The sequence below is a fragment of the Sebastes umbrosus genome, chromosome 14, assembly GCF_015220745.1.
Source record: "Sebastes umbrosus isolate fSebUmb1 chromosome 14, fSebUmb1.pri, whole genome shotgun sequence".
Taxonomy (NCBI): Eukaryota; Metazoa; Chordata; class Actinopteri; order Perciformes; family Sebastidae; genus Sebastes; species Sebastes umbrosus.
In genome coordinates, this window is record NC_051282.1 from 12,683,942 (window position 1) to 12,711,719 (window position 27,778).

Consider the following 27,778-nt stretch of genomic DNA (forward strand, 5'->3'; position numbering starts at 1 on the left):
ATACAAGAAACCTAACTTACTTTGGCCGTGACGCATTCACGGAGCGTTGGAGAGACAAACAGCAGTCTGTGCGTAAAAACGCACCATTTATTTTGATTGCAGGGCTGTAACCTCGTGTGTGTGTTCATTAGATTCATTCAGTAATGAAAATATTTGAATCTAATGAACACTTTTGTTTGATCTAAAACATGACAGGAATTTAGTGTAAAATACTTCATCATGTGTCCAAAAAGCCAAGAAGACTCCTTGTTGTTGTCCATAACAAGAATAACAGCTCCATTCAGTTTACCTTTCCTTTAAAATGACTTAAAGCTCTTATTGATAACATTTTTTATGTGGACAGATGTTTTTATATATAAATATATATATTTATATATATATATATTTATAGAAAGGTTCTGTGGATGTATTTATATATATATTTATATATAAAAACATTTGTCCACATACACATTTGTAAACATTTGTCCACATAAAATGTTATCAATAAGACCGTTAAGTCATTTTTAAAGGTTATATATATATATATATATATCCACAAAGCTTTTAGAAAGGTGCAGAATAAAAGTATGGCTTTTCCTTCCTGATTATCAGCCGAAAAAGCCAAGAAGACTTGTTGTTGTTGTTCATAACAGCTCCATTCAGTTTACCTTTCCTTTAAAAATGATTTAAAGGTCTTATTGATAACATTTTTTATGTGGACAAATGTTTTTATATACAAATATATATATCCAGTGGATATAATATATATAATAAATCAGTTTCATTCTGAAAAAGTCAGCTTTTTCAAAAACCAACATGGCTCAGTTCAAAATTTTGTTCCACAACAAAACTCCTCATCTCTCTTCTGACATCAGATGATTTGCTGCCACTAAACACTTCATAGTGTTCAAACACAGAGAGAGACTGAGGTCTCATCTGTCACTGGATTTAAATTAATGCCTCTGACTGCAGTAAAACGCAGAGAAAATAAAATAGTTTCCAGGTCCATTAAAGGAATGTATAAAAATAAGACATATATATCCAGTTTACATATATATAAATACATCCACAGAGCTTTTAGAAAGATGCCAAATAAAAGTATGGCTTTTCCTGCAAAAAATAATTATGATTGTGAATTAATCATTTAAAAAATGTTGGCGGGTTCAAAAATGTATGTTTTGTCTATCTCTGGTGAAGATCATCTGACGTTTGGTTCCCACTTCTAACAAGGCTTGTGAGCCAATAGTAAAACGACGTTGGTATCATGTGGTATCTAAAAAAGGGATAAATGGCTGAGATTGACAGTAAGTGCCTGGCAACGACTTGTTGTGAAGTGGATGCAATGGAATGGAGGAGGGAGAATGCGACATTGAGTGGCTGAATGCTATCAATGTTATCAGTAGCACCTTTATGTGATTAGGCCAATCCAGCATCAAAATTGTTTCAATTAATTTTCTGTCAATCAGATAATTGATTAACTAATTGTTTGAAGCTGATTCAATACTTTAGATTATCCATGTCAAAGTGAAAGTACACTTATACTTACATTTACCTACAGAAAGTAGGTCATACTGTTTATTCACCTTAAAGCCCTAGTAGGCAGAATGTTTTTGGCATCATTGGGCTAAAAATCCATAATAACCTTTCATCATATTGTAATTCAAGTATTTTGAGAGAGAGCTAGACTTCTGCTCCTCCTCATGGCTCTGTTTTCAGGCTTTAAATAATCTGGCCTGTGATGGAAGACTTTGGCCAATCACAGGTCATTTCAGAGAGAGCGCGTTCCTATTGGCTGTGCTCCGGCTGGTGGGCGGTGCTTGGTATTTCCTCAAGAGATCAATGAACAGTGGCTGTCGGGTCACAAATTTTCTCATTTTACAGCTAAACAGCACACTCCAAGATGTTTCTGAAAACATTTGAGGAGAGAAATAGGCATTATAGTCACAGAATATTGGTTCATATTTGATCAGCGCTGCCTAATTTGACCGTTTGATCAGAGTTTGAGAGTGATTGACAGCTGCTCAGAGACAGCAAGGCTCCAGCACGGCTCTGATTGGTTGTTTTCCTCCAGTCTATGAAATCTTGCAGATGCCATTAGGAGCACTGGAGGACACCAGAGGCACATGATTTTCTGTCTCGTGCACTACTGTCAGGATATAGTGAGTTTATATAAATAACTTTTTTTAATCATATTTGCTCCATTTCTACCCACTGCAGCTTCAATAGTAGAGTTGGATGCTTTTGTAGTAATCTACATAATTATTGACAAAACACACACATATGCACAACACACACAACATATATAGTGGAACATTTCCATCATTAGTGTATGAAATAGTATGAAGCCCATTTTTATCAATGTAGTTTTGCATGATAAACAGTTATTTACTGCTGCATGCTGGATGGAGGCCCACTGACATGTGACTGGTCAGATTAAGGAAGGTGAGATCATTAGGGCTGTCAGTGTCTTTAATCTGCAGAGTCCCATGCTGAGGAGCTCTTCACCGTATGCTGGGAGAATGGAAACCACCAAAAGACAAAGATACCATGTGGAAGGTCTCATGGTGACCTCAATGACCTCAGGGTTTACCCATAGAAATAAAATTCAAGTTTCAGAATTTCTGTACATGAATGGTCTTATAATACATCCATGACTCTGATACCAGAAGTCGGTTTGATTACATTCAGGTTTGCTTATCCTGTCCTGGGTAACCTGGATGTTGCTATTAACTTACATTTGACCAATCAAATTCAAGCAACCTGAATATTCTTTTTTGAAATTCTGAAACTTGAATTTTTGGATCTAAATTTGAGGGTAAAAAATAATTCAGCTTTTGAAATTGCAAATCAAGAACTTCCATATTTTGATTTAAGTTTTATATATATAAGACCTTCTCATCTTATATGTTCTAATTTTCATGAACTATATAAATAAAATTTGATTGATTGAAAGAGTTCAATTCAGAACAAATAAATTCAGATACATGGTTTTCAAAGTAAAATATTTCAATGCTATAAATTCAGTTGTGTTGAAATTGCATTTAAATTTTAAGTATTCAGTGGCTGATAAAATTCAAATACTAATGTCTCAAATTTGCTTTAGTGCATTAAATAATGTACAGAAATACAAAAAAGACTTGCTTTCTTGATCATAAATTGTTTATCCTGATAAAAGACAGCAAAAATAATCCAGCTCATAAGGATGTTCTCAGTAAGTTTCGTTCTTTTCCTAAGTGCATTCACAACATTTGAATTCTCCAGTAACGTCATGTTCTTTCCGTTTCTCATGTGCGAGTCACATGTTAACAGGAATCCAATTTTCTAATCCATTCAAAGGCAGCGCATCCTGTCACATGACATGAAACAGTGAGCGACTGTATCTCATAGTAACACTTGCCTTAAGTTTGTCCCGAAGAGAAATTTATCATTACTATTCTGTTTATATTATTTTGAATAGATTAAGAAAAAAAGAGCATGACGTCATGGATTTTATGGATAAATACAAATAGAAATAAAAAATAGAAAACAGCATTCATTCTTCAAAGTCCTTAAATTGAATGATTTACTAACCCTAACCCTTAATTTAAAAGTTCTTCTCTTATTAAAACAATAAATAAAAATACAGATGAACACAAAACAGCAATATAAATATAGTAGTGTCATTAATTATACCCGGCTACTTCCCTTGAGGTTATTGCTTGTGGATGTTTGGGGACATTGTTCTTACGCTCAGTAGTTGCCACACAGTGTAACTGTCTCATATATGTCTGATCATTGATCATCACCGTACGCCCCTCAGGGCAGATTAGATCTCCTTCTGTTCATAATAGAACAAACTCGTCCATGCTGCTGCAGCTGGTGTCGGCTCTTCTCCGCTCACTCTTCCTCTGGATGTAGGTGATGTTGTTTGTGGTTGTACTAGTTCCCTCCTCCTCCTCCTGACTTTTTCCTTCTGCGAATATAAACATGGGGTACATCTGTGCAGATGTGGAGAGAGCCTGTGGGAGAACGAGACAGAACAAATACATTTGATTCATCATTTTGTAAAGTCACATCAGCCTCTAGCCATGCGTTTGCAACTAAATACACACAAGACACAGATCTTTTTATTCAATCCAATCCATCTTAACAAGCCAAATGCTCCACGAATAGAGACCCAAATGACCCGATCACATACCTCATTAACAGCTGTGCACAGTGATTCCAAGTCCTTTTGGCCTTTAGCATAGAACCCTATGGTACAGCTGGGGTCCATGCGAGAGAAAGCCATCTTCCTGGGATATTTACAGTGAAACGACTGCAAGCGGTGTGGAAGAAAAGAATACTAATCAGAAAAAGGTCTTTAGATTCAGAGAAAATATTCCTTTAAGGTCGGATGTGGATTTTATCGATTCAACATCTACACTTGAGTTAGTTTATATCAGTTATACTCAACTAGTTACTTCTGCAGTTGCCAGGGTTTACATGGAAAGATTGTGGAGTAGGTCTACTAATTTGAAAAAATAGAAATTACAATTACATTAAAATTTAGGGCTGTCAATCAATTCAATTCGATTCAGTTTATTTTTATATAGCGTCAAAGCATAACATAAGTAATCTCAAGACGCTTTTCATATAGAGCAGGTCTAGACCGTATTCTATAATTTAGAGACCCAACAAGAGATCCCCCATGAGCATTCACTTGATGCAACAGTGGCAAGAAAAAAACTCCCCTTTATCGGGTAGAAACCTTAAATATTTAATCACGATTAATCACATGATTGTCCATAATTAATCACGATTAATCTCAAATTAATCACACATTTTTTATCTGTTCAAAATGTACCTTAAAGGGAGATTTGTCAGGGATTTAATACTCTTATCAACATGGGAGTGGACAAATATGCTGCTTTATACAAATGTATGTATATATTTATTATTGGAAATCAATTCACAACACAAAACAATGACCAATATTGTCCAGAAACCCTCACAGGTACTGCATTTAGCTTATAAAATATGCTCAAATCATAACATGGCAAACTCAAGTCCAACAGGCAACAACAGCTGTCAGTGTGTCAGTGTGCTGACTTGACTATGACTTGCCCCAAACTGCATGTGATTATCATAAAGTGGGCATGTCTGTGAAGGAGGGACTCGTGGGTACCCATAGAACCCATTTTCATTCACATATCTTGAGGTCAAGGGACCCATTTGAAAATGGCCACGCCAGTTTTTCCTCGCCAAAATTTGGTACCAATGGATTCACTCGGTTTTCTAGTTTCATATGATGCCAGTATCTTCACTCTAGCTTTAAAACTGAGCCCGCTACGACCTAAAAATCACAAGTTGCATTAATGCGTTAAAGAAATTGGTGGCCATAAAACTAATTAGCGTTAACACGTTATTATCGTGTTAACTTTGACAGCCCTAAGTCTAATATCTAATAATATAATAACACTTTAATAGCTACTAGTTAAACCAGTGGTTTACCTCAGGAAGCACAGCTGTCACAGGAGGAAACAAAAACAGAAAACAAGAAGAAAGGGAAGAGAAATGATACTTCCTCGTACCTCCAAGGGAAAGTTCTCCTTTGTTATTTCCACCGTGGGCTGACAGTAGTGAGGGTCCAAGTACAGCACATGGTCATCTGTTGCACAGCGGGGTCAGACAGAAAGAAAAGAAAAAAAGTGAAAGGGTTGACATTAAAGAGCGGAGCACAGTAATGATGATGTACGCTGTACTGCTGCTCGTACCCTGGAAGCCGACGAAGAACAGAGAGTGCTTTGGTTTGCCCCCAATGATTCCAACGCAGCATTGTAATGTCAGGAGTTTCTGTGGGAGAGAATGAGGAATGGGTTTGTTGGTCTTTGTATTTGCAAGACACGTATTGTTTGCTCGCTTCAGAGCATTTCTCTTTTTTCAGACTACAAAGAAACATGCAGGGGGATTATTACTGAACCGTGCAACCAAACAGTCCTCAGTGAGAATGAAACCCATGGTTAAACTGTACTGAGTTACTTCATAGGAAATTATAGTGTGGCTGTACTACTTTTACTGGCAACTCCCTGGAACCCCCACATGGACCGAACTCTGAGAGCCGACAGAACAGAATGCACATTGGAGGAGTGACTGTATTAAATATAGTTTGGATACTTTGACACAAGTGATGTAGGACGGATTGAGATCTTGTCCTCCAAGTCGCACAGGAACCAGGATGATGACAGACTTCCAGGGCTGAGGGAGAGGCCGCTCACACAAACTCTTCACGTCCTCCAAGTAGACTGAACACATGGGAAGAAAAAGAAACACGTACACATGGTTCAATAATTCTTCTGTGTTCCCTCTAGCAATAATAATGCGTTAACGCAAATTCGTTATAACGCCACTAATTTATTTAACGTTTTAACGCAATCAATCTTCCGGAGGTCGTAGCGAGCTCAGTTTTAAAGCTGGAGTAAAGTTGCCAGCATCATATGAAACTAGAAAAACCTAGGGAATCCATTGGTACAAACTAGCGTCATTCTATCTTGTCAGGAAGGAGGTTAAATAACGCTCCAATCTTGCTCTAAATTTTGGCGAGGAAAAACTGGCATGGCCATTTTCACAGGGGTCCCTTGACCTCTGACGTCAAGATATGTGAATGAAAATGGGTTCTGTGGGTACCCACGAGTCTCCCCTTTACAGACATGCCCACTTTATGATAATCACATGCAGTTTGGGGCAAGTCATAGTCAAGTCAGCACACTGACACACTGACAGCTGTTGTTGCCTGTTGGGCTGCAGTTTGCCATGTTATGGTTTGAGCATTTGTTTTATGCTAAACGCAGTACCTGTGAGGGTTTCTGGACAATATTTGATACTGTTTTGTGTTGTTAATTGATTTCCAATAATAAATGTATACATACATTTGCATAAAGCAGCATATTTGCCCACTCCCTTGTTGGTAAGAGTATTAAATACTTGACAAATTTCCCTTTAAGGTACATTTTGAACCAATAAAAAATGTGCAATTAATTTGCGATTAATTACAATTAACTATGGACAATCATGCGCTTAATAGCGAATAAATATTTTAATCGATTGACAGCCCTAATTCAATTTTAATTTCTATTTTTCCAGATTAGTTGACCTACTCCACAATCTTTCCATGTATCCCCTGGCAACTGCAGAAGTGCCTGGTTGTGTATAACTGATTCAACATTCCTTTTTGAACAGATAAAAGATGTGTTATTAATTTGTGATTAATCATGATTAACTATGGACAATCATGCGATTGAATATTTAAATCGATTGACAGCCCTAGTTCCCTCACAATAATAGAGTGAGTTACTCCCCATCTCCTCCATCTTTGGCTGGTGCAAGCAGCCATACCGCGGTTCTCGACAACGCCAAGCAATCGGCCCGTTCCGGGCGGGCGCTGCACTAGGAAGCATAAAGCACTGATAGGTTTCTCTGTTTGTACAGCTGTAGGGAAACTGCCTGTTTCTGAGCACAGCTGCATTTGCTGTGCCCTTCAGAGGAGAGGGAGCAAATACACTGATGGAAGAAATTACTCACTGGTGCAATCTTGTGCAACGTACACGACTAGATTGGGAAGGTCCGCCGACGCTGCCACAGCTTTCCTGAAACAAAATGAAATTTACTGCAACATCTTGATAAAAGTCGGTCATGATAATTGGACTGGCATGTCGTGACTTCAGGTCTCACCGGATGATGTGCGCCGCGATGGAAGGTCCGTACCAGTCCCCGGCCTTCTTCCCTGAGCTTTTACCCAACTCCACCATCTGGTGTATCCCAAAAGGGGCTGTGGGATGGTCTGCGAACCACGATACCACCCTTCTGTGTGTACCCTCCCTGGGACGGTCTAGGAGGGAACCCAAGCTCAGCTTTCGACCCCTCTTGTTCGGCCTTTCCTTTACATCCTGTCCGCGCTCTGCGCCGTCTGCGGGGCGAGTCGCTAGCAGGTCCATGTCATCTTTGACCGCATGGTGGCTCACAGACCAGGTCCAACCTGGAAAGATAAAGTGATATGAGTATTGTACAATGTCACTACAATAAGACACCACATATTTAGAAATGTACAGAGTCCCAGAAGGGACATGGATGGAGAAAATTTAAGGTTTTCATTTAGAGTCCCTATGACAGCTACAGTAGCTTGGGAAATAGCGATATGGAGCACTGAATTTGAATTAGGGGAGTCGGGGCGATCTAACTGAAGGTCCGTCTCCAGAGCTGCTGACCGTTTTTCTCCCGTTTTTCTCCGCCACCCTTAAGTCTTGTCTCATTTGTCTTGTCTTTATATTTCTCAAAATAAAATTCTATGAACCTCTCCCATGGGTGTTTGCGTTCCATTGTTGTGGTTGTTTCCATGGTGCCGATCTGACCCGGAAGTACATTGACATAATTTTTTTTCTGTACATTGACCTCAATGAAAAACTTGTTTTGTCCCTCCATGTCCCTTACGCACCTCCATAAAAACGGGTTTATCATATAGCTTTGTTGTTTTATTTTGCTTAACTGACCTTTAAAAACTCTGTTATTACTCACAATATATCATGCAGGTAGAGTACAGCTTTTGATATATGAAGTCTCTATGTATCACTGCTATTTAATTACTAAAGTTTCTTTACAGACCCACATTGCAAGAGTCTAATCACAAAAACATGTTGTGTAGATTTTCTTGATTAGTAAATTTAGGATTTTTTTAAGGAGGACCTATTATGCTTTTGTGCGATTTCCCTTTCCTTTAGTGTGTTAAATAGTTTTTTGTGCATGTAAAGGGTCTGCAAAGTTGCAACGCCCAAAGTCCACGCCAAAGAGTTACTCTCCCCCACAGAAACACTGCTCCTGAACTGCCTGAAACACCTTGCTTGAAGTCCCACCTTTTCTTCCGTAACGTTGTGATGTCACCAAGTAACACATTTGAATAATACCTGTAACTTCAGTATCATATTTACTTTATTTTGTTCTCTTCTGATTTGATGTCTCTGATATCTAGCCTTGAAAGAGAGTTCACACTCTTAAATACTGCTTGCTGTCCCAAAACTCGGAATTTCAACATTACAAATTAAATAATATGAAATTTGCAAAATTGAAAACCAGAATCTGTCTGTTTGACAAACGTTTTATCATATCGAAAAGATCAAATGTGTAATTTCTGAAAAAGATTACATAAAATTAACAACCAAACAGATGCAGAAAAACAAACCACAGTGACTGCATTCTGGGTAATTCAGGCTAGCTGTAGCGCAGTCACAGCTAAGTTTAGCTAAAGCTAATTTACAGACTTTTCTGACTGGTCTCCTGTAATTGAAAAATCTATTTTTCATTGACATCTTAGCATTGAGTTAGTAATACCACATTACAGTAGCTAAATCTAATCATAATGAAGGAAAATGTAACGTTAGATAAACTAGTCCTGCTAAAAGTTAACTTGCCTAGCTTAGATTGTCCAAACATAGAGTACCGTATCTGATATTATCTGACAATATTCAGCTGTTGAACTCGATTGTCACCTAGTGGCATCAGGTGCAGGAGCAGGCATTGTGCCAGCAGCATCTGGCCCGTGCGTAGAATACAACCCCAGCCGCTGTCGGTGGTCAGAGAGCAGCCCGCCAGCTGAGGGAAACCCCGTCTGTACGTCAGCCACAGCAGAGACGCGAAGGAGCGGCGGAAACACTCTCTCTCCCCTGAAACGGTGGCAAAGCTTGAATTAAAATCTCCCCCTTGCTTTTAGATTCACATGAAAGAGACAATTTAAATGCCTCACCATGATCCTTGAGCTCATATGATTGTCCAAACATGATCACAGGAGAGTTCTTGCTGAATTTGGATTTCTGTTTCAAGGTCCAGCCTGAAACATTAAAAGGGGAACAGCTTCATCTCACAAAACCAAAAGAGAACCAACAGATCTGACAATATAAAACGGTTACATTAAAAACAGACCATATTTGACACTGTTCCATGCTGAGATCAACTTGGATTTGAGTTGGCCTCTGTCCTCAGCCTCCTGGTCGTCCAGCTCGTCCCTGCTCACTACCGGGCCCTGAGGCCCGGCGGACTCAGTGGAGAGGAAGAGCCAGTCGTCCAGTAGCTCATCTGCAGCAGGGGACTTGCCCCCACGGTGAGCTGAGGATCTGTTGGGATTCATGACGCCTGAAGATGACCAGAGGAACTGCTCCTTATCTCCATAGCAGCCTACGGACACATCGATTATATACATGTGACACAGGACTTTGGTGGATGACGCAGCCATGTACAGTAAATTATATTATTTTGTCTTAAAACAGATAAGATCTGCTGTCGGTACTGATGCGTTATTGTTAACCACAGCAAAGTCAATAATTCTCCATGACAGTAAGTAAAGAGGGAAACCATGTGACTGCATCCTGTGACTCTTAAGGAATTTCAGATATGCCAGTTTAGCTGCAGCAGGAGAGGAACTGGTAGTATATTCTCACCCACATTTGGCTGCTCCCTCTAAAATCAAATCCAATCACAAGCCGAGCACGGCCGGTGCTTGCTAGCGTAAGCCACCTAGCTGTTACGTCAGCACCACGGTAGCTGTTTGGCTAAAAAGACACAACAACTAATCATGATATCTCTATAACTACATTTATGATCAAACTAACACATGTTCTATTACACAGACTGGTGACGGTTATGGAAAGTTAAAGTTACATCTCCTCCCTCGTACAATTCCTGAGCCTCCGGCTGCACGACTACTTCACTCAGAGCAGCTGTCAATCGTGACGTCAGAAAAATTAACACTTCATCAGCGTGATAAGAACTACCTAAAATAACCAGAGAAACCATCTTTAGGAAAAATATATTTGACGTGTACTTGGACGTTTTAGTTTGTCTCATGTCCTATCCGCTAACATAGAGGAGGCGGGATTTATGATCTATACTGCAGCCAGCCACCAGGGGGCGATCAACATCTTTGGCTTCACTTTTGGGGAGCTGTCATGTCGTCTATCTTTATATACAGTCTATGGTTAAAGTTAAGTTAAGTTCATCTACACTCTAGTCATGATTTGGATATTTCTCTAAACTTTGTTTGTTTTTATAAAATATTGGATAGTTTTACCTCTTTGGGGCCCAAACAGGTATTTAATTGAAACAATCTTAGAGGTTTTAAGGGGAAATCTTAGGTGACAACTCACACACATCTAAAATGTGACAAGGGACTCTGTCTAAATACTGATTTATTTTTTGTCAAAATACCAAAGGCTGAGAGTTGTTTTTTTATTTCAATTTTTTTCACTTACTTTATTTATTTTTATTATATTTTATTTATTATCTATATGTGTATATTGTATGTGTTTTATTATTTCATGTGCGTAGTGTGTTTCTAATTTTGGTGTCATAGCTGCCATAAGTCTTGTTGTAACTGTCTCCATTAATGTGATATTGGTTATTTCCTTTATTTTTGGGGCTGGGAGGGAAAGTGGATGAAAAAATAGAAGACTACTTATTTGCTTTGTAATTTGTATGCCTTGTAATGTTCTTCCAATTATATATATAAAAAGTAATGGTAACTAACTACAGCTATAAAATAAATGTAGTGGAGTAAAAAGTACTATATATTTGTAGTGGAGTAGAAGTTTAAAGTAGCATAAAATGGAAATACTCAAGTAAAGTGCAAGTACATCAGAACTGTGCTGAAGTCATTCATGCAGCTCTTTTGTAACTGAACATCCTCATTCATGTTGTATTCACACAGTATAGGCAGCTATATACACGTGTATATACTTTAGTAGCCTATACTGCATGCTGTGTGTAGTGCTGACAGAAAATAAATAATTGGCAACTCTGTTAACCATTTCATCATGTTAAGTTACCTGTCAGGTAACTTATAATGATGAAATGTAACTTTTTAACTGCTGGTTAGACAAAATAGGACAAAATGGTGGCCATTTGACAGGTTAATCCACAAGATTAGTTAGGCAAAATGATTAAATAGCATGCTGCCTTAATTAATTTGCATGAATTTAAAAGCACATACTGTATGTAGACTATAAATCATCTATAGGACATGTTACTGTACGTCACAAACAGGGTCTGAAATTAAGTTTCCTCACGTGCCACTGTAGCAGGTCACTGAACATTTCTACCAGCCACACAATTTCTTTGTCTGCCACTTCTGAAATCTAAGTAGAACGCTTAAGAATTATAAACACTAGGTCTGTGTATTAGCAATAATCTGGCGATATGATACGTATCATGATACAGGGATTACGATTTAATATATCACGACACATTACGGTACTGTAAGCAAGGCAATCTATTGATTTTTTAAAATTTAATTTAGGAAAACGGTCATAGTATAAAAAACACACCGCCACATGCATAAAATATGAGTAAAAAAAAAGTTTTTTAATTTAATAACTTAAATATAATAATATTTAATAATAACAATAATATTTAATAACTTTTTTATGCAATCAGAATAGTAGGATCTGCATTTGCATTTCTCTTTGCAAATAAAATAAAGTATTGACTGAGTTCATCTTTGCTTGTAAACTATTAATTAGAAATCAATACAGGATTTTTGAGAATCGATACAGTATCACTAAACATAATATTGCAATACTCCATATTTTTAATTTTTTCGTCCACCCCTAGTAAACACTGAGTCAGTGGTAACAGACAGTATAAATATTGATCATGTAACCTTAATCACTGACTATTTTTAATTTAGGAATTGCTTTTGAAAAATGATATTTCTTTATATAAGGAAAACCTGTCTGCCATGGTGGCAGGTGACCTGAAGGTTGACCTGAAGGGTGACCTGAAGGTTGACCTGCCACAGCCAACATTCACTCTGTTATTTGGCAGGTGGAAGGTGCTAATTTCATTCCCTGTTCACAAACACAGGCTACATTATCTAACTTACTAATACAACTCAATTACAAGAACAGTGACTCAAAAACACAACAACTGTTATTTTACAAACACAAATATGAGATACTACGAATTAAATATAACTCCTGGTCTAAAAACGTTTTGGGGAAAAACAGTCAACCATCTGCAAAAACTGCTTTTCTCATTTCCAGCCTGTAAAAACTTTGAGGCACCAACTTCAGTCCTCTCTCTCCCTCTCTCTCTCTCTCTCTCCCTCTCTCTCTGTCTCTCTCTCTCTCCCTCTCTCTCTCTCTCCCTCTCTCTCTCTCTCTCTCTCTCTCTCTCCCTCTCTCTCTCTCTCTCTAGCAGCTGAACTCAGAGGATTTATGACATTATCTAATCATGACATTCATCTTTTACCTTCATTCTTGTATCGTCATTACGTCTCCTTCAGTTAGAGCCAGTAGATTGGGTGAATTTCACTGAAGATGTTCGTCTGTTCTCGTTTCGTTGTTATCTAAAGAGTCTCTGCTCTGCTCTTTGAGGAGCAGTGTAATAAATCTGCACTCACTTCCTGTTTACACTGGTGACGTTTTTGCACTGCTGTGATTGGTTAACAGAGGACCAATCACAGGGAGCCTACGATTATCCTTCTGCAATGGTCATTTTATACCCATTAAAGGAACAAAAAAAGAAATGTATAAATAAACAAATATTTGAAATATTTAAAATATATAAAATAAATACCTTGAATTATTTTCTACCCTCTTTTATTTTTTTTATTATATTATTTTTTTTATAATTTAAGATATATTTCCTATCCAATTGTGCCTTGTATGTTAGAAGTATTGAGTTTAGATTACAATGCCTTAATGTTTGTAAATTAATTATCTTAAATAAAAATAAATAAATAAATAAATACAAATAAAATAAAAAAAACTTCACACCCATTATGTTGTTTTTATCTCAAAGAAGTCAGACAAAACGAGGGCTTTTTCTCTGCATTTTATTACATTTCTGCACTATAGGCTTTTTTGCATTGGTTTTTCACAACATTGGCTAGTTAATATGGAGCAATGTAATGGACAACAACAGTCAGAGATAGTTGTTGCTGTAAAAAAAAAAAAACACTTGGACAAAGATGGACATGACAGCAATATCACAACAGACAATATGGAATGAGCATCAAAACATCACACAACAGGGTAGCCACACAGATTTGGTAGATTTCTCAGTCTAAAGGTAAAATTTATAAATTTCAGTAGTAAAGCAGAAATTCACTAACTGATGTAAAAACGTTTAAATAAATAAAAAAAAAGTTTAATAAATAGAAAAATAATATACAAGACCAATAAATAAAAATATTTGACACAAAATAAAGTGCAATAAAGTTTTTTCACATCACACACAAAAACACAGATTTGAACAAACATTGAGTTAATGTCTGATGACCACTACATCCTACTGGATAAAATAAGGACTTTTTAAGCTCAGACTGCATCTGAAATTGATCTTAATGCCAACAAAAGAATTATGCATCAGTATAATAATGTACGAAATGGAAAGGTCCCCTGGCAAATTGTACACCTCTCTTTCTTTGTACCTCAGGACTTTTTTGGTGTAATGTGACATCGTCCACAAGGTGGCAGTCTAAGACAGGTCTGAGCCTGTATGGTGTCCCAAAACTATAATTTTTCTGTAAATACACAACAAGACCTCACCACTAAGATGCTCTCAACATGTCTACTCCTGGCTTTGTGTATAGTCTACTACTGACAAAGGGTGCTCCGTTTTATGAAACTGGGCACTGTTGGATTGCATATCATTATACATTTAAGTGTAAAAAAAATAAAATAAAATCATCGCTAAATAAACAGACTGGCACTTTCCTTCACACGTAACATTTCACAATACATCTGCATAAATAGAAAAGAGTGAGTGAAAGAGAATTTCTAGCCTATAAGTGCGACTTCCAGTCTGGTTCTTTACCAGACACACTAGTGTATTCACTTAACCCTCTGAGACCCGCGACCGACTTCAGTTTTAGAGCTAAAGTGAGGTTACAGATATCACATGGAGGAATCACGAGGAGGGATCCATGTCATGCTAGCTTGATGGGAAGGAGGCGAAATAACGTTCCAAAGTTGGGCTAAATTATGGCGAGGGAAAACTGGCATGGCGATTTTCACAGGGATCCTTGACCTCTGACCTCAAGATATGTGAATGAAATTGGGTTCTATGGGTACCCACGAGTCTCCCCTTTACAGACATGCCCACTTTATGATAATCACATGCAGTTTTGGGCAAAAACCATGCAGTTTAGTTGAATAAATGTGTTATTTTTCGCCTATTCTAAAATGATGTGTTTGAATATTTCTGCAGACTGGGGTCCCTAAACAGTCTTGGAATTGCATAAATTGGGTATCACTGTAAAGCTGAGACTCGTGTGGATCCAATGAGCACAATTGTATTCAAGTGTGATGATAATAGTCCCCATAGTAGCCATCTCATATAGAGACAATTTTTTCTAAACTTGACCTCACTTTTTAAGTCACATTACAATCTGTCTCTCTACACTCTACACAGCGACACACATGTAAATGACCTGTGGTGACCTCTAGGATAATCACAGCCTCATGAAACGTTATAACCACAAACTAAAGACCTAGAGCATTCAGAGGATGATGACTTCCCTAGGTATAGTGACAATAAGGGGGTTTCTGAGCAGTTTCCAGAACAGAAGTGCTCGCCATCCAATCACCGAAAAATTAATTCTTGCAGAAATCACCAAATGTCAAAAGTTTTTGATACCACATCACAGCATGGCTTTTTCTATGGTGTTCCTTAAGGTGTCTTAATGTGGTATTTTGGAGGGATTATTTATCATTTTTATCAATTCTCCAGTGGTAAAAAATGGTTAAATTTAGCACCAAATCTGTGTAACAAATGGTATCAACCCAAAACATTGCTGCAACAACATATGAGACATAATAGAGCATGGGAATGGCCATCATATACTTCTATCATAGTGTTCTAAACCCTTATACACATTTACAAATTATTTTAACTAATTAATAAATGAATTAAATCATGTTTCTTTCTGATTTATGACTAGAACAACTTGACACACAGTGCTGAGCTGCATCTCAAATTAATCTTCAGGTTCTCAGCTTTCAGATGATGTACACCACTTCTATTTGACATCTACTGTTGACCTGCTATCTCCCCTAACGACCCCCTGTACCTCATAAAAAAAGACAAAAATGGGTCTATTGTGGGTCTCAGAGGGTTAATAGCCTAAAATATATAATTGCACGTTTCACTACGATCAATGGAGACAATGTTTAAAACAAAAAATGTGTTTGCTCGGCTTATTGCAACCCTTTCCTCTGACTTCTCTTCTTCGCCGGAGCACAATGTAAACTTAGTAATCGGGGACACCAAATAAAAAAAGTGGCATTACTGTATGTGTATCAGCACATTGCATAGTGTCCCTGTGCAAGTTCATCTAATCTACCCACTTTTAATTCCACTGAAATTCAGCCCTTAAACGCATCTGATCATTGGTATCTTGGTCCAGTTCCCAGTATGTTTGTTGTTTTCGTCACAAGCCTGAACTCATTTAGTAACTGAAATACGCACGTAGGTATGTGTTGTTCTTTAACAATTTCAACTGAACTAAATGACCGGAGCTGATCTGAAATGCGAGTAATGCCCATTTATAACAGAATCCTGCTTGTTTACACAGTTTGCCTGCTGAAAGGTTGTTCACAGTGTTCACCACCTTAAGGTCTGCTTTATATTTTTTCATATTTTTTTTATAATATTCTTTCATTTTCCATGTACAGTGTCAGACATGCATTAAGACATATGCATTTGTTTTCCCTATATACACAACACATTGAACATACAGTACATACACAGGCCTACATTATGATACCATGTCTTTGTCAGGGTTCCTACACATTTTACATTTCAAAATTCCATATTTTTCCAGACTCAATTTTCCAGACTTTTCGGTAGATATTTCAGACCATATTTGACGTTGTGACTTGTGGTGCAGAGGATGTTGTGACAACACTACAGTGCTTCGGCGCGACGATTTTACACAAAGTTTACATCCACCTATCTTTTTTGCATTTGGAATTGTTAACAAAGCAGGCTTTATATTTGGGATTGTCAAGCCAGCCCTCAGAAAACTTGCATTTACCCACTGTGGCCGTTTAGTCCACAGGGACAACTTTCCACTGTCAAACATCTCGCACTTGGGGTAATGCCGCTCTACGTGAAAAACAATTATGCTGCCTCTCTATTAGCAACAGGGAAAGACTGGGACAGAAATCCATCCTGGGACTTTGAGATGGAGATGGAGATTTTAACACTAATTCAGTTTTTGTGGTTTAAAGAGAATCTGATGATGCTGAAGACCTCCAGAGTGGATGACACCTCCTCAGTTTGTATCAGCACGTCACCGCTGCACTGAATCAAAACAAGACCGGTCAGCTGGAACACTAGCCACAGTTCATCACATTCACGATGTAATTGACTGAGCAAATCAGATTTCAACCAAAACCAGGATCGCCTATATGGTCGCCGGCCTTGGCTGTGGCGTACAGGCGTAGAGGCAGTTCTGCATAGGAGTGTGCGTTCAGTCGCACACCATAGCCTTCTTCTTGCCTTGCTTTCAACTAGGGATGTTAATAATTAACCGTAAAGGAGAATAGCTGGTTCACCTTAACAGCCCACCGTAAGTGAGTCTGAGTCGATGTTACAGATACAGGAAGTTTGCTTGGGTCTTGAGCTGAGGAGTTGTAGCATTTATTCACCAACAAATAAACTGTACACGCACTGCACTGCTACATTCACAGCTATAACGTCACCGACAACCCCGCACTCACCGCCGCCACACACACACGGTCTGGTGGACACTCGCTATCGTTACGCCAGCCAGACACACTGCTGACAACCTCTCAGCTAAACTAAATGATGCGGTGGAGACTTTTACTGGGAAAGTGGCTGCACCTGTCGACGACAATACATGCAGCATCCTGGCTGCTACAGTAACTCTCCCGGTCGGGTGAACTGGGGACTCTGTTGTCTGTCTTGCTCAGACACTCTAGCTGGTGATAAATGATGGATTTAACCTGTTTGTGCGTCGGCTTTTCATTGCAGCTAGGCGTCTTGTTAGGCACTAAAAATAGCACTGCGACCTGCAACGCACTTATCTTGTCGGTTAACGGTCAATAATCGGTTAATGAGGGTCGGTTAGAAAAAAAAATCCAAATTACCATCCCTACTTTCGATGACATCAAGCCCGCTTTGGCCTGTGCTCTCTCACACAGTAGTAAACATTTTGGCTGCTCCAAACACCATGACAAACACTCTGCTGCTTGTATGATCAATTCATGTTTAGAAATTCTGAATTTGAATTTTTAGAAAACCAGAATAGGGGAAACAGTCTGGAAACAGAAATGTTTTTCCATACTCTCTTTTCTTTTTTTCCATACTTATTCAGACCTGGAAAATACTAAAATCAAATTCCATACTGCGTAGGAACCCTGCTTTGTTCACATCTTATGTGTCTACATGTCACACGTCATCTATTTGGTGTTGTTTCTTCAGGCATTTACGTCTCCCCCCCTCCATTCAAAGTCATGTTAACTCATGATATGTCAGTGTGATGCTACAGTAAAAGGCATTACATGGGAGAGTCCGACTCTATCTGAAGCTCTCGTATCACGAGTGATGCTTAGAGCTCCGGCTGTTTCCTCTATCCGACTGGACTGTGCCGGTGCTCGCTGCTGTCGCCGTCTGAGCCCCCCGGCGGCCGCCTCCAGACGAAGCCTCTGGTTTCATGTTTCCTCGTTTCTCCTCGCTTAACTTGGACACATCTTTTAGTTTGACCCCCTCCTTCATAGGCCCGAGCACTGTTTTAGCCACGCTCGTGAGCTGGGTGACGAAGCTGGCTTTATCCCCTGGGGACATGGGGCGAGACTTGCTCGAGCAGGGCGAGGCCGCGTTAGAGGAGGGCGACATGGGGTTCTCTTCAAGGACCTCCAGGTGTGCCCTCTCCTCCTTGGCGCCACGGTAACTGCTTGATACTTTCTCCATTTTGGATCTGGTAACAGCGGGCGCGTGAGCTGCAGCTTGGGTTTGAGCGTGGGGGGGAATCGGGGGCGCGGGTCCTTTGACCTTGGTCGTCTCGGTTGCTTTGTCGCTGCCTCCCTTCTCTCCGGTCTCGGTGCCTTTACGTGGCTTGGGCTGCTCTGCAGATGATACTTTCTGCATGTTTGCTTTATCTGTGCCTGCAGCACCTTTCGCTTTCTCCTCAGTCTTCTCCTGAGCTTTAGTTGCAGGTTCTCTCTCTGTCTGTACGCTCTGCTGCTTACTGTCTTGTTGTTGCGGGCCCTTTGACGTGCTGAGAGCTGAGATTTTCTCACCGAGTTTACTCTTCGAGACCTCGGAACTTGAAGCGATATCTTTTTGAGGTTTGTCCCCTTGGCTCAGCTTGGCCTCTGTAGTGGATGAAACCAAACCTGGACTGGACTTCACTGCAGCGTTATTCTTTAGAACCTCAGCAGTGGATAATGTTTTATCAACATAGGTCTTGGACTCAGCTTTGGCAGCCATACTCTCAGTGAACTCAGACGCCGTGGTCTGGGTGTCTTTCTCTCTTGATGTGATTAGAGTATCACGGCTGAGCGGCGACTCCTGCCTTCCCAGCCTCCTGACAGGCTTCAGGCATCCGATCTCCCCTCCCATGGGAGGAGAGGGGGAGGAAGACGATGACGGAGACGGGGGAGCGGGTCCGTTCTCTCCTTCCATCTCCAGCAGGCTTTGTAGACTGTGCTCACAGTGGAAGGAGTCCCTCCTGTAGTCGCCGTGCGCCACCTCCAGGCTATGCTTGCGCAAAGACACCCCGCCCGTCAGAGGAGAAGGCGACGACGACGACGAAGACGAGGAGGGTAGGATCGGCCCCCCCCAGCTTTTCCGCCGACTGCACCCGCTGCAGCAGGGGGGACCTGGGCGGCTCCGCGCTTTTGGGACGGGGGCGAGCGACGGGAGGCGAGGAGTGCAGCTTGGCGGGGAACATCTGCGTGGTGTTGGAGCTCCCCACCGTGTGGCCGCTAAGGGGCGGGGGGGAGGAGGTGGTCGGGGAGGGGGTGTGAGCCAGGGGGGAGAGAGGGATGTTGCCGGCGGATTTGCAGCGAGCGGAGCGGTACTGGCGGTGGAGTTTGGGAGAGAGGCCGTGCAGGGAGCTGGGCCTCATGTGGTGAGAAGCTGCTGGGGAGTTGGGGGTGCTGGTTGCTGGGGAGCTGCTCTGGGAGGAGGTGCCTGAGGAGAAGAGAGAGGATATAAACTCTTTGATCACAATATGTCAACATTGTATTTCTATTCTGTCAGGAATTACAATTTCACAGTACATTTTGCTTATGTGTTTTACTCTCTTTTGTTTCTTATCCTTTTGGTAGCACTTCATAATAACCATCATTAAGTGATAGTTGATTAAACTGAGTTATTTTACTGTTAACAAACAATGAAATGATAATAAATAATCTACTAATTATTAGTAATGCTATCATTTATGTTATTGTATCATTAATTTGTGTAATATGAAATAATTAGAAGATATCAGATCCTTTAAAGCACCCCGTTTTGTGTTTTTAAAAATATATTATCCATATTTAGTGATTGTTTTCAGGCTTATCAGAAAGTCAAACCAGGTACGAGCAGACACAAATATTGTAGGCCTTCCATACTAACCCACGTAAGGGGATTCAGCAAGAGTGGAGCGGAGACTCTGAGTGGGCGAGCGGGCGGAGAGGCTGTGGGTGGGGGAGCCTGGGAGACTGTCTCCAGACGAAAGAGAGCGGTTTAAAGAGGAGAGGCTCCGGCTGGTGTGGAGCAGGTTGGACTGCTTGGTGATCTTCCTGAACAGGGAGCTGCGCTTCTTCCTGAAAAGACAAAAAAATGAGGAGAATGAAGGCCTGTAAAACATTAAAGATGATGTATTCTTGTAATGAAATGCATCTATTTTGCAGGTAACGCACTCTGGTCCCTCCTTGGCTCCTGTCCTCTTGCTTCGCCGCGCCATCTTGGATTTATAGCTGGACTTGCGAGCAGGACCAACTTTTATGGAGGTGTTCTCAAATGGAGTGGTTGTAACTGTCACCTTGCTTCCACTCTGTAGATCATATATTTATATTCATATGAATCACATTATTTTACAAGCAAAATTTATTGAACCATTTCAATCATAAAAATGTTAAGCTATATATGAAAATGAGGTAGTCCTCACCTTCAGGATGAGCTCCACCACCTCTGTATGGACCAGACCATGGACCGACTCCCCGTTTACATGAGTGATGAGGTCACCAGCGCTAAGTCCAGCGTCCTGGGCGGGACCTCCATCCTCCACATGCTGAACATCAACCACAATGAACATAATGAGAACTCAGAAACATCTCAGTGCTGCATTTGATACCATCAATAGGTCACACTGTACTGAAACTATGGCAGCACACACCAAGCGCAAATATATTGGCAATAGGCGGTTGTTGGGCTGACGATGGAAAATTTTAACATATCGGCCAACCCTGCCACTCAGCCACGATATATGTCAACACAGTGTGAAATTTCATAGCTATGCAGATGATACACAACTGTACATATCGCTGGTGCCTGATGACCCCTGTTATTGAAAATGTTTAACAGACTTATTACAGTTCGGATGTGAGACGACTATTTGAAATTAAATGAGGACAAAGCTAAATTTTTCCGTTAATTCTAAATGATTATCTTTGACTATTGCAATGCTCTTTTAACTGGACTACCCCCAAAACATTTGTGAATAGACTCCAAGTAGTACAAAATGTAGTTAACACCAGAGGTTTGAACAAAAACGAGGAAAAGTCATTTTAGCATCTTTGCATTGACTTAATGTCCCTTTTAAAATGGATTTTAGCTTCGTAGTACTTGTTTACAAAGCTCTGAGTGGTTTAGCACTCATTCCTCTATACTACTAGCCGACGCCTTAGGTCATCCAACACTTAAGTATTAAAGTTACAGTGTGTAGGATTGAGGTTGCAGATTGTAACCAACTGAACCGCTCACTCCTGCCTTTCCAAGCATGTTGGAGAACTACGGTGGCCTTCAGGTAATGTAAAAACCGCAAAAGGCTCTCTCTAGAGCCAGTGTTTGGTTTGTCCGTTCTGGGCTACTGTAGAAACATGGTGGAGCAACTTGGCAGACTCTGTGAACAGGACCCGCTGCCTATGTAGATATGAAGGGTTCATTCTAAGCTAACGAAAACACAATGATTCCAAGTTTTAGGTGATTATACACTAATGAAAACATAGTTATGAATATTATATTCCATTTCTGCTGACAGATCCCCGAAATGTTAAACACTGTTCCTTTAAATGTACCAACAATTAAAAAAAGAAGAATGGAGAGGCAACTTTTTGTCATAATGTACTAAACTGTGGAACAACCTGCCTGTAAATATCTATAAACCTCTGTGAGTTCCTTTACACATTTCCTTTAAACATCTTAAGACCTATTTCTTAAATCTTGATTTTAAGTGGTATGTAGCCTTGCTTTTATTAAATCTCAGTGAAAGTTGATTTTGTTTATTCTTACTATTTTAACCCGTTTTGATTTATTTATTACTCTACATGTTTCAAATGTTTTATACAATTTGATGTAAAGCTCTTTGAGCTGGATTGTTTGAAGTGTGAAGTGTATGACTTTAGAAAAATGTTTCTTATTCGCTCTGCTTTCTCACCCAGACCATGTGATGAACGCTGTAAACGTCACTGTCTCCCATGTAGACTCTGATGGCTCGGAGAGTGAAGCCATACTTCTTCCCCGAGCGGTGGATGGTGATCGGAGAATGCAGGATGTTGACCATGGGAGAATAGTCTCTGCTGGGAGAGGAGTCCCGGGAGGACGGGTTGGACGAGAGGGAGCGAGGTGACATGGGGCTTGCTAGCGGGGAGGCCACATGTTGCTCCACTGAGGAGAGAGGGATGGAGTTCAGGTTACATTGCAGCAATTATTTCTAAATATGTTTTTACAGTTCATGCTAATGTCATATAACTATGGAGGACAGAACCTGCCAAAATTAAATAAATGACTCAATAAATAAATTAATATGAAATAATGTACCAAAACAAATATTAAAAATAAATGTAGGCATTCATTAATTGATAATAAATAAATAATGTATAAATAAACTTTCAAAAAACATTTTAAATGACTAAATGCAAAAATAAATAAATAAATTTAAGTTAATTAAAATGAAAAAGAATATATAAGGGGAAATTAAATAGAAGAGTAGATAAATAGGGGAATTAATTAATTAATAATTAAAATCAGTTAATTAATGCCTACATTTATTTTTATATTATTATTGTTACATTCAATGACATATTAATTTATTCATCAATAATTTATTCATTTTAGATTTTGGCAGGTTTTGTCCTCCATATATATCCAGTGCTTTTACCTGCAGGAATGATTACAGACAATGCAGTAGCAGAAGCAGATTTGATAACTTTGGTTCCTGGTCGCGAGTTCCGTTTCTCTCCTTCAGCTGAGAGCTGCTGGTGGCGAACCCTCCGCAGCACCAGGTCAGTGGCGGCCCCACGGGGCCCCTGTGGGTCTGGATGCCCCAGAACAGTGCCTGGTAGAGGCGACGGTGCATCAGCAGGTCTTAAAACCTTGTCTGTGATATGGCAGTGACATGAAACCCAACAGTAAAGAAATGCTCTTATTATAAATTGTGATCAAATACAGGTTTAGGGCCTCCTCATCCCTTCTCACCTCCAGCTGCGAGCCCATTGCTGTCTTTAAGGAGTGTTCTCAGATCGCCTTGAGAGGTGATGGCAGCCATGGCTCCTTCTAGGGAAGCCCCTCTGGCCTTCACTGGAGGCTGCCTGCTGGGGAGATGCAGCTCTGAGTCGACTTCCAGAGGGGAGGGCAGGCGGTGCGTATCCATGAGGGCGGAGAAGCGTCTTCGGGCCCCGGATGGTGGGCTGGAGTCGCTCTCAGTGAAGGAGGACTCCGAGCAGGATAAGCGCTTCCTGAGGAAAGCAAGGCAGTCGTACCTTGGTAAAAAAGTTACCGTAAAACTGCAATTAATCTCCCGGGCTTTTATTTGCTTTAATCACTGAACTAAACCGCGGTATATTTGAGACAAGCGTCTATATGGGACAGACCATTAATTCCTTTCACACAAAACTCAAACGTGCAATACTATCAAATTGTTTATTTAAACCAGTATGAATATTACTTGTATAAAAATTAGGCTATTGAATAACATATCAATTACGAATCATTCATTTGATCTAGCTGCGAGACAGTTAACAACGCTCGTTTTATGGCACCCGACATACCGACACAACACCTGTCTTTATCCTCTTAAAACCCACCTGCCCGTCAGCAACGAGCCTATTTGGCATACCGAAAAGGAAAAGGGTGGAAAACTAAAGGTGGGGACACTGTTATTCGTAGCCAGCAAGGTAATGAAAACAAGTATACCCAACAACACGGTGCAGTAAGAAGAGAAAATATTGTTTATGCCAGTTAAAGTGTGGTCTTTGTTTGACGACCGAAGTGAGCGGACTGTGAGCAACGAACTTTACATGACAATATTCACAACTTTGAGTCATTTCTATGAAAAAATGCTTTGATTGTCTTGATCGGTGGACCCTTACGGACTAAAGGAATACATATAATTAAGTAATGGACGCATATTCAGACTTTATGAGAGCTTCAAAGGAAGGGAGTCACCACGTTTATTTAGTCTCCTATTTACCATGCCGGTAAATCTGAATGAATTATACTTTGGTGCTCAGTGTTTCCGTAAAATGAACTGGAGGATTGAATTGTGGAGAATCTAACCAATCTAACGACATGTAGTATGTCCATATTGACAAAAGTTACCAGGCGGCTAATTGAGACCTGCATTTATTTATCAAACCAGGTAATCACAACTGGCGAGTAAAAGGAATTTGGCGTCTAATTGGGGCTCGGATTTTAATTGAAGTTTCACGATATTCTCGATGAATCTCAGTATTTGATATTGAACACATGGAAACTATCTGGCTAGATAGACGAGAGAAAGAACTCTTTGGTCAAGAGAAAACTTTTTCGTCTTTTATTGTGTTGTTGGGTTAACTGTCTCTTTTACAAACCCGATCTAAATATTTAAATTTTGTTTGATTCTTCACTATTTTTTTGTGGGCTGCACTCACATCTCGGGCGATCCAGTCCTCCAGCTCTTGTCCCTGAGGGTGAGGCTACCCAGGCTTTCTCTCTTGGCCAGTCGATCCTCCCTGGGGACCTTGTGCTCCCGTAGAGTCACGCCAGGGGTTTTATGCTCCAGCTGGGACAGATGCTCCATGCTGCTGTACACCTGCAGTCCCACAAAACCAGACAGGCAGCATTGTACTGTTATGTGGACTGATTTCAAACATTCTCTGTGTAGATAAAATGAGAGGTAGTAGGCAAATTATAATGTGAATGTCCGGTCTGACCTTGCTGAAGCGAGGGGAGCAGGATGAAAAGCAATGTATCTCCACAGGCTCATCGTCGTTGGTGTCGTCCTCATCGTATGCCTGCACATGATGGTAGCGCTCAGATCGGGCTGGTGAGGAAAGGTAGCAAGATATCGTAGCTTTACAATGGGCAAATATTTAGTGAACAGGGGCATTATTTTTCTTTCCTTTCTACTGATCTCACTTATCGTACTAACACACATTATTATGTACTGACACTGGCCCATATGAGACAAAAGTAATCACTGTGTACTGAGAGATTAACCTACACGGAAAAGCTGCAGACTCTTCTACATTTACAGTAGTTATTGTGGTCACATGGGAGACTTAATGAAGGCGTTGTTGCAACGATGGTGATGATTCAGAAGACCCTGAGCTGTTTTGATGAATATGATTTCCCTAAGCTCAAAGGGATCTGTGGTCAGAACCTGGAATCCCCAGCAGTAGACTTACTGTCAAAATAACTGGTGTCTTCCTCGGACTCTAGGTGAGGAATGAACTCTGCCTTCTGTCTCAGCAGGCTGTTCCAGTTCACTTCTGTGAAGAATGAGTGCTGCCTCACTTCAAAAGCACCACCTAGAGGGCAGAGGATGGGAGGGGAGGGGACAGGAGAGAGACGGGGAGACAAAGACAGACAGGTAAGAACTGCTGCCTTAAAGCAAGCAGAGGCACTTTGACTCAGACACAAGTTGACTTATTTGGGTAAACCAAATCTGTGAAGCTACAGGCAGGATGACAGTTAGTGTTCTAGGTCACTGATTCCCAACCAGGGGTACATCTACCCCAGGAGGTAACTCTGCAGTTGCCTGGAGGTATATGAAAAGATTGTGGAAAAATCAGGATTTAATTTAAAAACAAATATACATATATTGAGTCATATTGAGTTATATTGAGTCAACTGTAACACCTGAACACCATGTTTTGAGATTGAGAGTCCATGAAAACTAGTTAGCAAGAGAGCAGAGAAGTCTAAACAGTTAAATGTAATGGATACATGGTTGAAAAAGTTAGCTAATAATAAAAGATAAATGTTTGAAATTGTTAGTTAATATTAAAAAATAAATAGTTGAATTAATTAGCTAATAATAAAAAATAAATGGTTGAAATAGTTAGCTAAGAGTAATGGATAAATGGTTGAAAAAGTTAGCTAATAATAAAAGATAAATGTTTTAAATAGTTAGTTAATATTAAAAAATAGATGGTTGAATTAATCAGCTAAAAATAAAAGATAAATGGTTGAAACTTCCAGCCTCTCCCTCTCCAAGTGGCAATACGAATGCAAACTTGACCAATCCAAAACACGGATCACTGACACCGACACTAACACTGACCATTATATGAAAAACAAATTAGACCACAGGTCCAAGTAAAAAAAAAAACACACAACAGACACCTGGAATAAAAGTGAAAAATGACTGTGACTTTCGGTCGGGTACCACTAATCTAGGTGACTGACCTGTTCCCAGTCGAACCAGTGGATTCGTCTGCAGAAGGGAGGAGATCAGGTGCTGGGCGTCAAGAGGGAGAGCTTCATCCCCTTCTGGCCACACTATGTCATCTACCGGATACAGCAGAGAGAGGAGGACATGTGGAAACACATTTTTGGTGAAGAGGTGAGGAAAGTGTGTCTAATAATACTTGTCCCACTCAAGACTTCTGATCCCTCACCTGTAATGACCTGACCAAACAGCTCCTCTGGAGTGTCTCCAAAGAAAGGCACACAGCCCACCAGGAACTCATAGAGGATGATGCCCATAGCCCACCAGTCCACTGGCTTCCCATAACCTTGACGGAGAATAACCTCCGGGGCGATGTACTCTGGAGTCCCACACACCTGAAGGAAAAACAGCAACACTTTATTTCTTCAGTTGTTAATTAGATTCTATCACTCCTCACAACCACGTCCCGATTACAGGTTTGTGCACTTTTGCTACTAATAACCACTAACATTTATTGCAACATCTAAATCAACTTCACATTATTTGAATTTGATGGTTGTTGGTTCTGAAATAGATAGTAGACTCAGATCAGATTATGCTAAACCAGCTAGTCATATCAATGTATTTCTACCGTACAGTATACGGTTGCACATGTGTATGGGGCATGCATATTTCTGCCTGGCTGAGTAGATCCCTTCAGAGATGCAAAGACGAGATGAAAGCTCCAGTGAGGGTTTTCATGTGCAGATGGGTATGCACTGAATGCTAACAGATTCCTGGCCGCCATAATGCACACGCAAGAAATAATTAGGCTTAGATTCAAAGCATGTGCACTGAAGGAGAGGCTTGAGAAAATAAACCTCACCTAAAAGAGAATGTGATTCTAATAAGTGAGGAAATACCGGCCTATTGTTCTGCCAACTGGTTTTTCATGCTTCAGATATGCCTGGCTGGCACACAAATGAT

General features: G+C 40.1%; 2 protein-coding genes across 2 annotated transcripts in view; both read right to left on the minus strand.

Moving 5' to 3' along the window:
- Positions 1-3,122: 3,122 nt before the first annotated feature.
- On the minus strand, positions 3,123-13,388 carry LOC119502308 (cysteine protease ATG4D-like). Its single transcript, XM_037793193.1, has 11 exons — positions 13,231-13,388; positions 9,910-10,161; positions 9,734-9,817; positions 9,480-9,653; positions 7,672-7,975; positions 7,522-7,586; positions 6,118-6,245; positions 5,718-5,796; positions 5,535-5,611; positions 4,160-4,279; positions 3,123-3,980 (listed from the first exon to the last, which is right to left on the minus strand). Exons 2-11 carry the CDS (start codon positions 10,112-10,114, stop codon positions 3,804-3,806), a joined length of 1,413 nt encoding a protein of 470 aa, XP_037649121.1. The 5' UTR covers positions 10,115-10,161; positions 13,231-13,388; the 3' UTR covers positions 3,123-3,803.
- Positions 13,389-16,413: 3,025 nt separating this feature from the next.
- LOC119502212 (microtubule-associated serine/threonine-protein kinase 1-like) overlaps positions 16,414-27,778 on the minus strand; it is a 56,293-nt gene continuing 44,928 nt past the window's right edge. Inside the window, 13 exon segments of the mRNA XM_037793038.1 lie at positions 16,414-19,773; positions 19,775-20,145; positions 20,575-20,765; positions 20,862-20,995; positions 21,110-21,232; positions 22,598-22,827; positions 23,321-23,539; positions 23,638-23,921; positions 25,071-25,231; positions 25,353-25,462; positions 25,827-25,949; positions 26,830-26,931; positions 27,042-27,207. Coding sequence (XP_037648966.1) covers positions 18,547-19,773; positions 19,775-20,145; positions 20,575-20,765; positions 20,862-20,995; positions 21,110-21,232; positions 22,598-22,827; positions 23,321-23,539; positions 23,638-23,921; positions 25,071-25,231; positions 25,353-25,462; positions 25,827-25,949; positions 26,830-26,931; positions 27,042-27,207 — 3,441 coding nt within the window. The 3' untranslated portion in view covers positions 16,414-18,546.